This window comes from Ctenopharyngodon idella, chromosome 13 (assembly GCF_019924925.1).
Source record: "Ctenopharyngodon idella isolate HZGC_01 chromosome 13, HZGC01, whole genome shotgun sequence".
Taxonomy (NCBI): domain Eukaryota; kingdom Metazoa; phylum Chordata; class Actinopteri; order Cypriniformes; family Xenocyprididae; genus Ctenopharyngodon; species Ctenopharyngodon idella.
Window position 1 is genome coordinate 24399905 of NC_067232.1, and position 12834 is coordinate 24412738.

General features: G+C 36.7%; 3 protein-coding genes across 5 annotated transcripts in view; 1 reads left to right on the forward strand and 2 right to left on the reverse strand.

Moving 5' to 3' along the window:
- The window catches only part of lingo2b (leucine rich repeat and Ig domain containing 2b), a 32754-nt gene extending 31382 nt beyond the window's left edge, over positions 1–1372 (reverse strand). Inside the window, exon 1 of the mRNA XM_051918204.1 lies at positions 359–1372. Coding sequence (XP_051774164.1) covers positions 359–499 — 141 coding nt within the window. The 5' untranslated portion in view covers positions 500–1372. The remainder of the gene's footprint in view (positions 1–358) is intronic.
- A 3034-nt stretch (positions 1373–4406) lies between these two features.
- On the reverse strand, positions 4407–9571 carry eif4eb (eukaryotic translation initiation factor 4eb). 3 transcript variants are annotated; one of them, XM_051918219.1, is made up of 7 exons: positions 9530–9571; positions 8292–8395; positions 8024–8119; positions 7869–7932; positions 7120–7233; positions 6873–7012; positions 4407–5367 (listed from the first exon to the last, which is right to left on the reverse strand). In XM_051918219.1, exons 1-7 carry the CDS (start codon positions 9554–9556, stop codon positions 5253–5255), a joined length of 660 nt encoding a protein of 219 aa, XP_051774179.1. In that variant the 5' UTR covers positions 9557–9571; the 3' UTR covers positions 4407–5252. The 3 variants fall into 3 exon arrangements, with proteins under 3 accessions (XP_051774179.1, XP_051774178.1, XP_051774176.1); XM_051918218.1 differs by lacking the exon at positions 9530–9571 and adding an exon at positions 9219–9371; XM_051918216.1 differs by lacking the exon at positions 9530–9571 and adding an exon at positions 9001–9191.
- A 202-nt stretch (positions 9572–9773) lies between these two features.
- fam241a (family with sequence similarity 241 member A) lies at positions 9774–12464 on the forward strand. Its single transcript, XM_051918220.1, has 2 exons — positions 9774–10288; positions 10797–12464. The coding sequence occupies exons 1-2, from the start codon at positions 10172–10174 to the stop codon at positions 11088–11090; spliced, it is 411 nt and encodes a 136-aa protein (XP_051774180.1). The 5' UTR covers positions 9774–10171; the 3' UTR covers positions 11091–12464.
- The last annotated feature ends 370 nt before the right edge of the window (positions 12465–12834 follow it).

The window sequence follows — 12834 nt, forward strand, 5'->3', positions numbered from 1 at the left end:
TGCTTGCATCTTTTATAAAGTCATATTAATTAATTGAGAGACATGAAATATTTATGCTTCTAAAAATGAATCTGACACACTGCAGGGCAATTTAGTAAAGGCCAAAAGCACAAAAAGGTGACAAATTACAATATCAAAGATACACTCCCAAATATTTAATATATACATTAAATATATTAAAATGCATAATATTATATACATTTTAACCTAAAAGTTTGATGTTGATTTTAAAAAGATGACTGATTATAATACACTGAAAATTAAATATTTAGAGATTAATATCTCTAGATTAAAAAATTATCAGTAATATAAATTTATATATATAAAATCTCTCCTTACATGCATATTGTATACTTACACCACAGCCATCCACTGTTGAAATACTGAAAATGTTTGGCAAAAACCCCAAGCCACATGCCAGAATTGCTGTAACAACGAAAATGCTTTCATGCTCTCTGGTAGCTAGAGGGAAGAACAAACATGTAAAGTAATAAGACATGACTTAGCCTAAGAGCATCCTGCCTAGTGAATAACCATTTATACTATGGTATTCAGAGGTTGGATGGGGTTTAATGTCAAAGATATGCCTGGTAGCTCTTTTCCTTTTTAGGGCGGTTGTATAATACCCTCACTGCCCATCTTCGTCTCATCTCAGTTCAGAGGTCTGATTGTTATTAGCTTTTTCTTCATAAGAGTCCTCCATTTTCAAAGACCTGGCTTTCATCTCAGAGTATGTATATGCGCACATAACAAGTATTCAGACTACATGAAAAACAGACATCTAAATTAAGATTTCAACACTGCATAACTACATCTGCTTCAGACCGGTAATTGGTGAACAAACTGCGTGCTCCTCATTAGAGTTTTGTGAGGGTCACTAAGACTGATTCAAGGGTCTCTCATTAGAGATGCTAGAGGTGTGAAGTGAGGAAGCTCAAACAGCCCATCAGACTGGCATCTCATTATCCTGCTGGCCAGTACCACACAAACATCCAGAAGACATCAAAATGATACTAAAAACTATTGACATCTTGTATCATTATTAGTGACCCTGGATCGCAGCCATTAAATAAACCAGAATAGTCTTTTATGGCCATCACAAAATGAGTTTTGTAGTTGTCAAGTTTGATTTTGTCTGGGACCCTCCCACGTTGTTTGTTCGACTATTAAAGCATCTCTCTGTTCAGTGATCAAATGTTGAAACCCCATTAAAGCCACGTGGTAAAGATACCAAATGCAAAAAGATCACACAGCAACACAACAGAACAAGCCATCAAAGTAAATGGTAACACTTTAAAATAAGGTTTCGTTTTGTTATCATGAACGATGAGAAATATTTCTAAAGCATTTATTAATCATAATGGTGATTTCAACATTAATACATTTTAGGGTACTTACACACAACAGCGATGTAAAAAAAAATCTTTTTTTTTTTTTTTTTTTAACATCACTGTCGTGTAAACGTACCCTAAAAATGCATTAATGTTGAAATCACCAAAAATATATATTTATGTGAAGCAAAACTTAATCTTCAGCATCATTACTCCAGTCTTCAGTGTCACATGATCCTTCAGAAATCATTCTAATATGCTGATTTACTATCAGTGTTGGAAACAAATGTGCTGCTCAATATTTTTTATAACCTGTAATACTTTTTTTCCAGGATTCTTTATAGGAATAATAGTAAAGTATATTAAAATAGAAAACTATTATTTTAAATTGTAATCATATTTCACACTATTGCTGTTTTTGATCAAATAAATGCAGGATGAGCTTAAGAGACTTCATAATGCTGCATAATTATCAAACATTATATAATAAAGTCCTTTCACGTCACCATTTCGCCAGCCTACACTTCACAAAATAGGCCTGTAGGTGGCACTTGGGCTTCATTAACTATGATAGTTTCATCAAATAGTAAACATAAATGCAGTAAATGAATAGAATACTTACTTTGTGCAGCGCGTTGTAGTCAGTTAACATCCATTTTGTCAGCGATGCAATTTGATTTATAAAATGAGACAAACCGCAGAAATCGCTCCACAAATGCAAGCTCGTCTGTCCATGTAATTTTCAACCGATTTAATGAACGGAAAATTACCGCTCTACTTCACACTGACCAATGAAATTTGAACTTCTTGTGCCATATCACGATTGGTTGGTGTATTATACATGACAAACGGACATTGATGAATTATGTAATATTTTAAAATGTGTAATATATAGATTTTTAATTAAATCGACACACTTGCTTTGATTATTGATGAAAAAAAAAAAAGTTTAAAAAAAAATTGTTTGGTTTATTTTTTTCTTCCATCGAGCGGCTCGAGTGGCTAGGTTTCGTACGGACTGTGGAAAATCAGTCAGCCAATCAAAACGCACGCAACCCATAGCAACACGTTATGGCAACGACTCATGTAAAAATAAACAGGAATTTTTCGGCCTTTGAGCGACTCGTTATTATTGTACACATTATTGTCATGCATTTCGTTTTATTGACCACAATATTATCATTGCCATTTGTCTGAGAGGGGCACTTTTGATTAATTTCACTGTTAACCAACATGAACAATGAATAACTTATTTTTATTAACTTAAATTAACAAAGATTAATGCTTTTTAAAGTTAATGTTAGCTAATGTAGTAACTACTGTTTACAAATGAGACCTTACTGTAAAGTGTTACCAAACAAAACATTAAATTATAAGACATTAAGGCCTGGTTTCACAGACAGGGCTTAGCTTAAGCCAGGATTAGTTCATTAGTTACGATATTTAAGTAGATTTTATAAACGTACAATAGGAAAAAAAAAACATTACTGGTGTTTATCTTGAGACAAAACAATGACACTGACATATTTTAGTAAGACATATCAGTAAAAAGTTGCTTTCAGTTAAAACAGCTCAAACATGCATTTTAGTCTGAGACTAGTTTAAGCCTTGTCTGTGAAACCGGTGGTCAATGCATCAACAGGACACATACTCCTCCTCACACCAAAGCTTAAAAAAGCTCTACAATTGTAAACATGCTCACGCAGCTTGACTAAAAAATTTACTAGATTAAGTAGACAGATCGATGAATCATCAATTAAAAAGATAATGTCTTTGCAGTATGTTTACATTGTCTATATGCTCAAGACTCAGGTTAAGACATCAGTTCCTGGCAAGATTATCCTTGAAAGAAAGAATAAAAATGCCATTGAAATTTATCAGATGTTGTAGTAAAATTGGAGTATGGCTAACAAAACTACATACCATTCAAATGTTTGGGATCAGTAAGATTTTTGAAAGAAATTAATGAATACATTAACTTAATCAAAAGTGACAGATCTTTTGTGTATTATGGTTTCCACAAAAATATTAAGCAGCACGTTTTCAACATTGATAATAAGAATGTTTCTTGGGCAGCAAATCAGCATATTAGAATGATTTCTAAAGGATCATGTGACACTGAAGACTGGCGTAATGATGCTGATAATTCAGCTTTGCCATCACAGAAATACATTTAAAATATACATTAAATATAATTAAAGTTAAAAACAAATATATTAAAATTAAAAACAGCTATTTTAACATATATTACGCTTTTTTTTTTTTTTTTACTGTGTTGATCAAATAAATGCACATCCTTGGTGAACATAAGAGAATTCTTTCAAACATTAAAAAGATCTTAGAGGGGGAAAAAGTACAGAACCACAAAATCCCTGTGTTGATCAACTGTCCTTGAGATAAATAAAAAAAAAAAAAAATCTTAGTTTGAACACCGGTTTGATTCTGAACAAAGTCCTGGCTAATGAATAATTATTTATTCTCTTTCTATGAGCCTGCAGTAACCCTTCGTCCTTGCTCTAGCAGCCAGTATCAGGTGACATTCTGGTGCAATATCATTCAGCACTGTTCAAAGTCTACGGCATGATACCTTGAACATATTCTGAGCTCTATGAATTCAGTTAGACAGACAGATACTAATATTGGATTCAGAAAATAATGTGACTGAGCACGATCAAGCTTTGCATTGACACTAGACTGAGTGGTGATGGGTTGAGGAATAGTGTACTGCAAACTTCCAGGTAAAGACTGCAAACAAGGTTTGTCTCTCTAAAAAAAAAAAAAACACACACACACACACACACTCAACAGTGATTAGGTTACTGATTGTGAGATTTCAAATCTGAATGTTAAACATTTTGAACTCAACAAAAACCAATAACACTTAAGGACAGACAGACAGATAGACAGACAGACAAATGATAGACAGACAAGATTAGTCAAGATTTCTCAACCTCTGTTATCTACTTTGGTGAGATTTGATGTTCGAATAAATAATGAATTGCCCATTAACATCCTGCTTCACTGTGGTGATGAATACCAAGACGCCTTTCCCCCTCTTCAGTGAAATAAATTGAATCGACATGAATCTATTTTATTTTCAGGGCCTATTTGATCATGCTGCTATCTTTTTGAAGAGCCAAATCAAGCCAATGACATCCAGACAAGCACAATTGTGTTACAGCACTGCAAAAAAGTCCCACAGTTTACTGTTCTAACAAGGAATGTAAACTTATGATTGCATCGAAAATTCACAATATAAAAAAACACTTATCTTGAATTGCAAACCCCCAAATTTAATCATGTTAATGCTTAAAGGCGGCAGATCTATGTAGATTAGCTTGATTACATACACTCAATCGCCAAATACCATCTCAGTGAAATGTAGAGGATTAATCTGAATAAATTAAAATGTTTATGTTCACTTTATGTGCACTGAAGCAGCAAAGCTGCTGGATAAAAGAACACAGACATTTCCTTTCCTCTGCCATTAAATAAATTGACAATTTCTTTAAAAAAAATATTAAATACTTAAATAACTCTGAACAAGACTTGTCAGGGGTAAACATTGAATGTGACTTGCGTACTCATTTTTTCTTAGGGAAACTGTGTAGTGATGTGTTAATGTTTGGTGGGAACATGTGTAGTGTAGCATGATACAGAAGTAATACTTATTAAATGTGTGTGAATGTAACAAGCAACACTGTTATTTTCAAACTTTGCCTGTGCTGCAATCCTCATCATTTGTACAAGCAGAAGTCCAGGAGTGTGTTTGTGAAGGGCTTTTGGGGAAAAAAAAAAGTGTACTTGCAGGGGTTTCATGGCAGTTTGAGTCCAGTATGTTTTTGTTGCTTTGGTTTTAAGAGGCAGAGAAAGAGACAGAATGGAGAGAGAGAGAGAGAAGATTCAGGCCCTTGAAGATATTCAGACCACAAACTTGTTCTTAGTAGTGGAGCCACTCTTAGTGGCCGTGTCAGCATGAGACTGGTAGCCAATGGTCATATTCATAGGGATGCCTAACCGTTCCTTGTACACCCTCCTGCCAAACAAACACAATTACACATTGCATTAGCCATGTTTCCACTGTCGGGCCAAAGGCAAGTGTGCTAGTGTCTGCCAGGGCCAGTTGCATTTCCACTGTCACTTCCGGGGCTTGATCGGGTTCATTGGGGCTTCCTCGGGGCTAATGGCCAGGGGTTTTTGGCCCACCAAATACCTTGGTCCAAAGCGGGCCAACTGGGGCTTGAGGAATGGTCATGAACAAAGGCGGAGTCAGGAGAGGGTTAACACCGCTGCTCATTTCCCATGTTATCATACCAGGTAACTTCAACACTTTAAACAATTTTCTGCTCACAACTCGCTTTCAGACAACAGCAAGTGTTTGAAATAACTTCCTTGCGATTCGATGGGGATTCTGATCACCGTATGAGGCTGAAATATATTTATATGCGATGCTAAAGGCTACTTATGCTAATCATTGTGATTATACACACATTTTTGGAAAATAACAGAGACTGCTTGAAGAACGTACAAATCATATACGATTTATTTGGTTTCGCATTTTATCCGTCTCTTCCCTCCCTGTGCCTTTGTTGATACCAGACTAATCCATCCGCATATATGTCACACACTCCGGTTAACTCGTATAACTAATAACTCCTGTTTTCTGTCTGTGTCTGTGAACACCTTCTGTTGCTCCGACTGAAAGGGTAACAGTATAATGAGACGGGAGAGATTGCTCAAACCTCCTCAGATCGCAATCATCGATTAATTTCGTGGAAAAATTAATAGAAATGCTCAGAAATGTGATGTAAACATATGATATTTTATCACTATTATTCTAAACGTGTAAGCCTTTGGACTTAAAAGCCTTAACAGAGTTGTTTTGTGCATTCTTGTGATCGCAAATAAATGGAAGCAGGCTCAACCGAATAGGTATGTGTTCTCTTTCTATGTGAAATAGTAAAAAAATAGTTTGATTCAGCATGATTGATGTGCACTCCTGACACAAATTAACAAATTACAGTCACTGTTACAATTATTATTGTAAAGCATTGGTCAAATAATCTTAAGTCTTTAAGTAAAGGCTAAACATTCACTTCTGTCATGCTCATTTTGAGATCTAGCTAGTTAGTGAAACGGTAGGGTTGTATGACATTGTTCTCTGGAGGCGTGTTTTAAAGGCGGGTTTTAGGCTAGAGCCGCAGGGCTACTGGTCCGACAGTGGAAATACAACTTGATTTTGGCCTCTGTGCTCAAGGTCCGAGGCTAATGTCCCCACTTGGCACGCTGTTAGCCCTGGCTCGCACTGGTCCGACAGTGGAAAAGCGGCTATTTATATCAGGGGTGACCAATCCTGTTCCTGCAAATCTACCTTCCTGCAAAGTTCAGCCCTAACCCTGATCAAACACAGCTGAACCAGCTAATTAAGATCTTCAGGAGCACTTGATCATTACAGACGCTTGCAGGTACTATAGGTAGATCTCCACGAACTGGACTGGGCACCTCTGATTTATATATAACGTGAATGCATGAGTCTCTCACCCTATGTGCGTTATAGCATCTCTGTTCTCGTAATCAGTTGTCCAGACGGCGATTTTATCTCCTTTCGTTCGGATATTGACCACAGCCCCGCACACATCATCGCTGTAGTCGTCAAAGGCCTCACCGATGAGGCACAGCAGCTGTAGGAAAGACACAGGTAAATGTTTGTGAGTCAGGGCTACAGAAGCACATGAATTACTTGCGTGCATGTTGAGGGGGCGTTCAGTGACTAACTCAGAACTCTTACAGTTTCCAACCAAAAGCGGTCCAGGTCATACTTCCTCTGCTGCTTGTTGAGAGTGATGAGCCAGCGGCCTCCTCTTTTATTCCTCTCATCCTCCCACATGGGCTCAATACCATCCTGCAACCCAAGCACATACCAAAGTCCACAGTAATCTGGAGTATCTAGTACACTACCTCTAGAAAACAGCGAGCAACAATCTACTTACAAAAAAAGAATAAAAATACAAAAACAATATTTTGCAAATGCTATGCTTTCGGCAACTGACCCTTAAACTTCATCCTCCATGGTTACATTCCACTGGAGATCTCCATGAATAGAACAACAATGTACATGTGCTCATAAAAAAAAAGGTAAAACCTGACAAAGTATGTCTATGTAAAATTAATGCTAATTAATAAGCAACATCAACTTGCACAGCATAAAATGCTCAACATTTTTTTTTTGATTTCGATTTCACTATTATATTTTTGGATCGCTTTTGTAAAGTCAATCCAAACACACATCCCCCACTGACTTAAGTTATAAAAGAACAACAGCTCATCAGATAACATGGCAGATGACAACAGATGCCCAGAATGACTGGTCAGTAATATTTTGGTGCGGCTTAGCAAAGGGTCAGTTAGTTCCTAAAATCATGATAATGTTGGGTAAAATTTCACAGAGCTTTAATTTAAAGCTGATGATGGTAATAAAATGTTCATTTCTGGGTGAATTATCCCTTAAATTACACAGCAGTTATGAGGGAATCCTACCTTGAAAAGAGAGTAGTCACATCCTGACATCAAATTACTGGAGAGCTGAATGTGGTTGTAAAGCCTTTAAAGAAGAGATTCATAAACTGGTCAAGTAATTTGGGGGGGGGGAAAAGTTAAATGTATGCTTATCTCTTGCTTAAAAAAGGTCTTACGCCCAAAAATCCTCTACTGTGTCAAATTTGGAGATCAGTCTGAGGTTGGCCTGCCATGTTTTGCTCTTGTCATTTTTGAAGAACCATAAAGACCATCTTTAGGGGAAAAACAAAAATAACATTTTCAGATGAAATCTAAAGAACACTCTTAAGGTATACAATTATAGATATGAAATATGTAATTAAAAACTAAAAATATATAAATATAGAAACTAGTGTTTTATTGGAAAATAACATTGTGTTATTCATTATTCATTCATTCACTGGCCTGTTCTGTAGGGGGTGTTTGATGTAGCTCTCAGGGCTGACAATCTCCAGATTGGTCTCTTCTGAGTTCTCCTCTTCACTCTTACAAGAATTTGAGTTTATTTCCTGGACAGGAAAATTTTAAAGATTAGTTTTGACATAATATAATTAAGTTCACACGAAAGCAGCCAGTGTGAAGACACACACACACGCCACAGAAGGACATACTCTAAACAACGTCCCTTTATTTTCTTCATTTATTTAAATTAACACAAGCATCGAGAACAAAACTGACTCAACACCTGGGACCAATGCAGTACCTGGTAGTTTAATGTGATTGTGTTGTATCTGCTGTTAGTCTGAGGACTATAGTCACTGTTAGTTTTTCTTAACTTGAATTTAATCTAGCATGAGCTGTGTGTGAGAGCTATACGTGTTCACTGTGAGCATGAGGGTCTTTCAAGTGAACAGTTTAGAAACACGGCAATTTAATCGCAGATTTTAACATCTGTGAATAAACTGTGGTTTCACACAGCTTTCAGTTTGATCCAGCATGGTGTCGTTACACTACAATTCACTTTCCTCATTCGCTGTCTTAGTTTTTGACAGCTGTGCTGTGACTGGCATGCTTTCTTCCAGAATTGTCTTTTAAACAAGATGAAAATCGTGGCTAAATGCATAAAGGGTAGTAGTGACGAACAGACATCTGGAAAAGTAATTAAGTGCCTTACGCGACTGGAACAAGCCTTGTCAACTTTCAGCCAAACTTGTTGAGCCATACCATTCAAACATGCCGAAAAACTTTTTAAAAGTTTAGAGAGGATGAAATTCAAAAGTCACTTTAGTCTAAAACTAAGTATAAACTTATTTTTAAAGGAAGGCCGTTTTGAAGCTTGGCGTGAAACGGCAGGAAAGTGTAAAACAATCTTTGAGAAGTTTATTGACTCACCGGCTCCGCCGTCGCCATTTTACGTGAGTCGTTCACAGGCCTCATAAGGGACGTTCACGCTTCACTTCAGTGCTTCGCTCTGATTGGCTGACACAGTGCTGGGAGCGAATCACAGGCGGTGTCTCAAAACTCAACGAAACGCCTACCAAAAAGGATTCGAACACGATTTGGCTATCCGATACGATAATGAATCATTCCTTTGAGTCGGCTCTTCATAATGAATTGGTAGAACCAGTTCACAAACGTTCGCGAATCGCAGTTCTCAATATAATTTGTAAATGCAAATTATATTTAGCTTCTTGTTGACTTACTTTTATGAGCTGAATCAGGGCTGCCATGGAGTAAACTGAATAAAATTGCAATAAACATAACTGTTAATAAAACTGAAACAGAAATATGTAACGATATATGGATATACTGGAGAGGTATGAGCATGACTGACTGAAATGTGATTACGTGTGATGTAAAGGGCAGTTGACTCGTTTTTAATCGGTTCGTTGAAATGAACTGTTCGAAAGAACCGACTGTCGGAAATGACGCCCCCAAATTTTGTCTACGTAGTTGGCTTGCTAGGTTTTTGACACACTGCCGTGCACTTCAATAACAGTTTATATTTCTAGTGCGGATTTATTAATGAATAGTTATACTATGAAACAGGCTAGACAGTTAAACCTTTTTTTTTAAAGAAAGAAAACGTTTTTGTTTAGGGCTATTACATCTACATAATGAACATATAATTATTTTTTTTTTTTCATTATAACAAACATAGTACAATAATTCCCGATATTATGGATGATAAATCTTTTTTTCTTATGGCCACACCGTGACTCATGACGTCAGGATGTACCTTCTGTTGACAGCCAAGACCGGAAGTATCGCCAGTAGCCAGCCATCTGGTTCTCAGCCCTTCGGCCCTATCTCAGGTTAGCATTAATCATTCTGTTTTTAGGAATATGTCAAGTACTAATCGGATCGTACATGATGCGACGGTATGTCATCGTGATGTCTTATGTGGGACGCAAGAACTTCATTGCCAGCGCGAGCGTGCTGTCAGACCCACACGCGAACAGGTAAGACTGTCAGATCTCATACAGCTCTAACAAGTATTTAGCTGTCTTCTTTTCTTTTCTCTTTCATTTTGCATTTAAATATCATAATACATTTTTTTTAGAGTAGCATGAGTGTATTTGTCTTCCTTTCTTTCACTTTATACTCGGAAATTGCGTCATATTCCGTTGGTTTTATCTGTAACTTCAGACACTGCCCTGCCTTCTTTATCAGCAGCTTTCCACAGCCTGCTCTATGAATAGCTGTTTTGCAATGTTGTCACATTCATTAGGTATAACATAAGGCACTCATTCTAATCTGTCAAGCCTCACCAATCTCTTTTTAGCTTACCTTAGATAAATAATAAAACCTAAGTGTACCAACTTGTTTACTGCCTGCCTATATATAGCTTGAGTGCATACAAACATATAAGCACACTCGGTTATGTGGTGTTACAGTATTTTCCACTTTCTGCTTTGTGTTACTTAAAAAACACTGTATAATTTATTCAAACTCTGTCTTTGCTCTCAGAATGACCTCAGGGGACGAGAAATACCACATGATGGCTCCACAGCAGAGCCACAGGCAGCAGAAGGACCTGCGGCAGAGGCTCCATTGGTGGACGACTGTGAGAAGATGGGCACTCTGTTCGGGGAGCTCAATAAGTGTCTGAGGGGTCTTGGTTTCACCCAGCTTTACTTCGGAGAGAAGATCGTGGAGCCTGTGGTCGTGCTGGTGTTTTGGTTGCTTCTCTGGTTCCTTGGTATCCAAGCCCTTGGCCTTGTGGGAACTCTATGCATCGTTATCATTTACATCCAGAAATAGCAAATGTTAAATGACGGACCGACAGATGAAGGTGCATTTGCCACTCACAGCCTGTGCCAGTGAAAGAGAGAAGAGACTTCTTTCTACAAAACGTGAATGCCACTTGAACGTATTACCCGAACTGTATACTACTGTATATGCCGTTTGCCTTCTTTTTATGTGGGTATGTTCAAGAGAGTGAGTTATTAAAGATAATCAGAGGATTTGTTTTAACTACTGGAATGATGATTCCTCCAGAACTGTGCATTATCTATGAAAGGTATTTGTGAAAAGCATGCTTCCCTTCAATATTTGCATAGACAAAATGGGTGCATATTGATATATTGTCTATAATTAGTTTTAAAGTAAAGTACAGGATGAGGAGCATAAATATAACCGGATTTTAATGACAGTTGTACATGACAGTCATTAAAATGACCATGGTACTTTTGTTGAATGTATTACTCTTATTTGCCCAGGTGTCAGTCCTGCATTCTCCACAATTGCACTAGAGGGCAACCTTACTCATTCTCCCCTTTTGGAAATATACCAGGGAATAATAATCCTTCTGCGTTCACTTGAATGTGTTAATACTACTGCATGTGAATGTTCTGGGGCTGCTGGGATATTTTTGGGTTTCCTCTGACAGGATGAATTAAATCAAATGCTCCAAAAGTCTGAGCAGAGGAAGACTCCGTATTAAAACCAAACCGCTCGTGAGAAAAGACCTACAGTACTTTATGCACTGTATATTCCAATTTGGTATTCTTATTAGTTAATTTTACTTTAATCTGCTCATGTTCATTTCAAAAATCAATGTTACAATATCTGTATCAATGAAATCAAAGGAAAAATATTTAGTATGCAAGTTTTGCTACAATAGAATGTTTTGTATGACCCATATTCAGGATGAGAAGTATGAAAAGGCCTGTTTTTATTGTACTTATGTTTTTTTTTTTTTTCTTACATTTGAAGATTATTGAATGAACTCTAACTTTTTAAGCAAAGCTGCTCTTTTTATGTAACTGTGAACATCTTTGCAAGATGACATCACTTCATATTCCTGAAAATCTTGTTTGAATATGATTATTTTTGGTACTTTATTAGGCAAGTAACATTACAATTCATAATTGCAGATACAATGCCAAAACTTTGCTCTTATGTATCTGATTCTGTTCAGTGTTAATCTGCATCTTCTGTGCCATCATTTTATTTCACCTACATATCATTTACTGTATGCCACAATGCTGTATTTTTGGGTTCGTTGTGGGTTGTGAGAAATCCTTTGATTAATTTATTTGGAAAGAATTGCTTTTTATATTTCACATCTTTCTGCAATGTAAGGGAACTTTAAAACTGGGTTATCATAATAAAAATTATCATGGTTTAAAATAATTTTGTTATTATTGCTTTTTCCCAATGAAATCCACCAAATCCAACAGGGCTACGTTTCCCAAAAGCATAGTACATACAGTACATTGCTTTTGGGATGCCCTGAATTTGAAGGAAGGAGGTTACCGATATATTTATTACAAATCTTTAGAACTTAAGCATGTTTGAATTGAAAAGCACCCAACTCATTTTAAATAGGGTTCAGGTCAGGGGACTGGGACGGCCATGGCAAAAGCCTCATTTTGTGCTCAGTGACCCATTTTCGTATTGATTTTGATGTTTGTTTTGGATCATTGACCTGATGGAAGATCCAACAACGGCCCATTATTGGATTTCTAGCAGAAGTGGTCAGGTTTTGATTTTTTATCTGTTG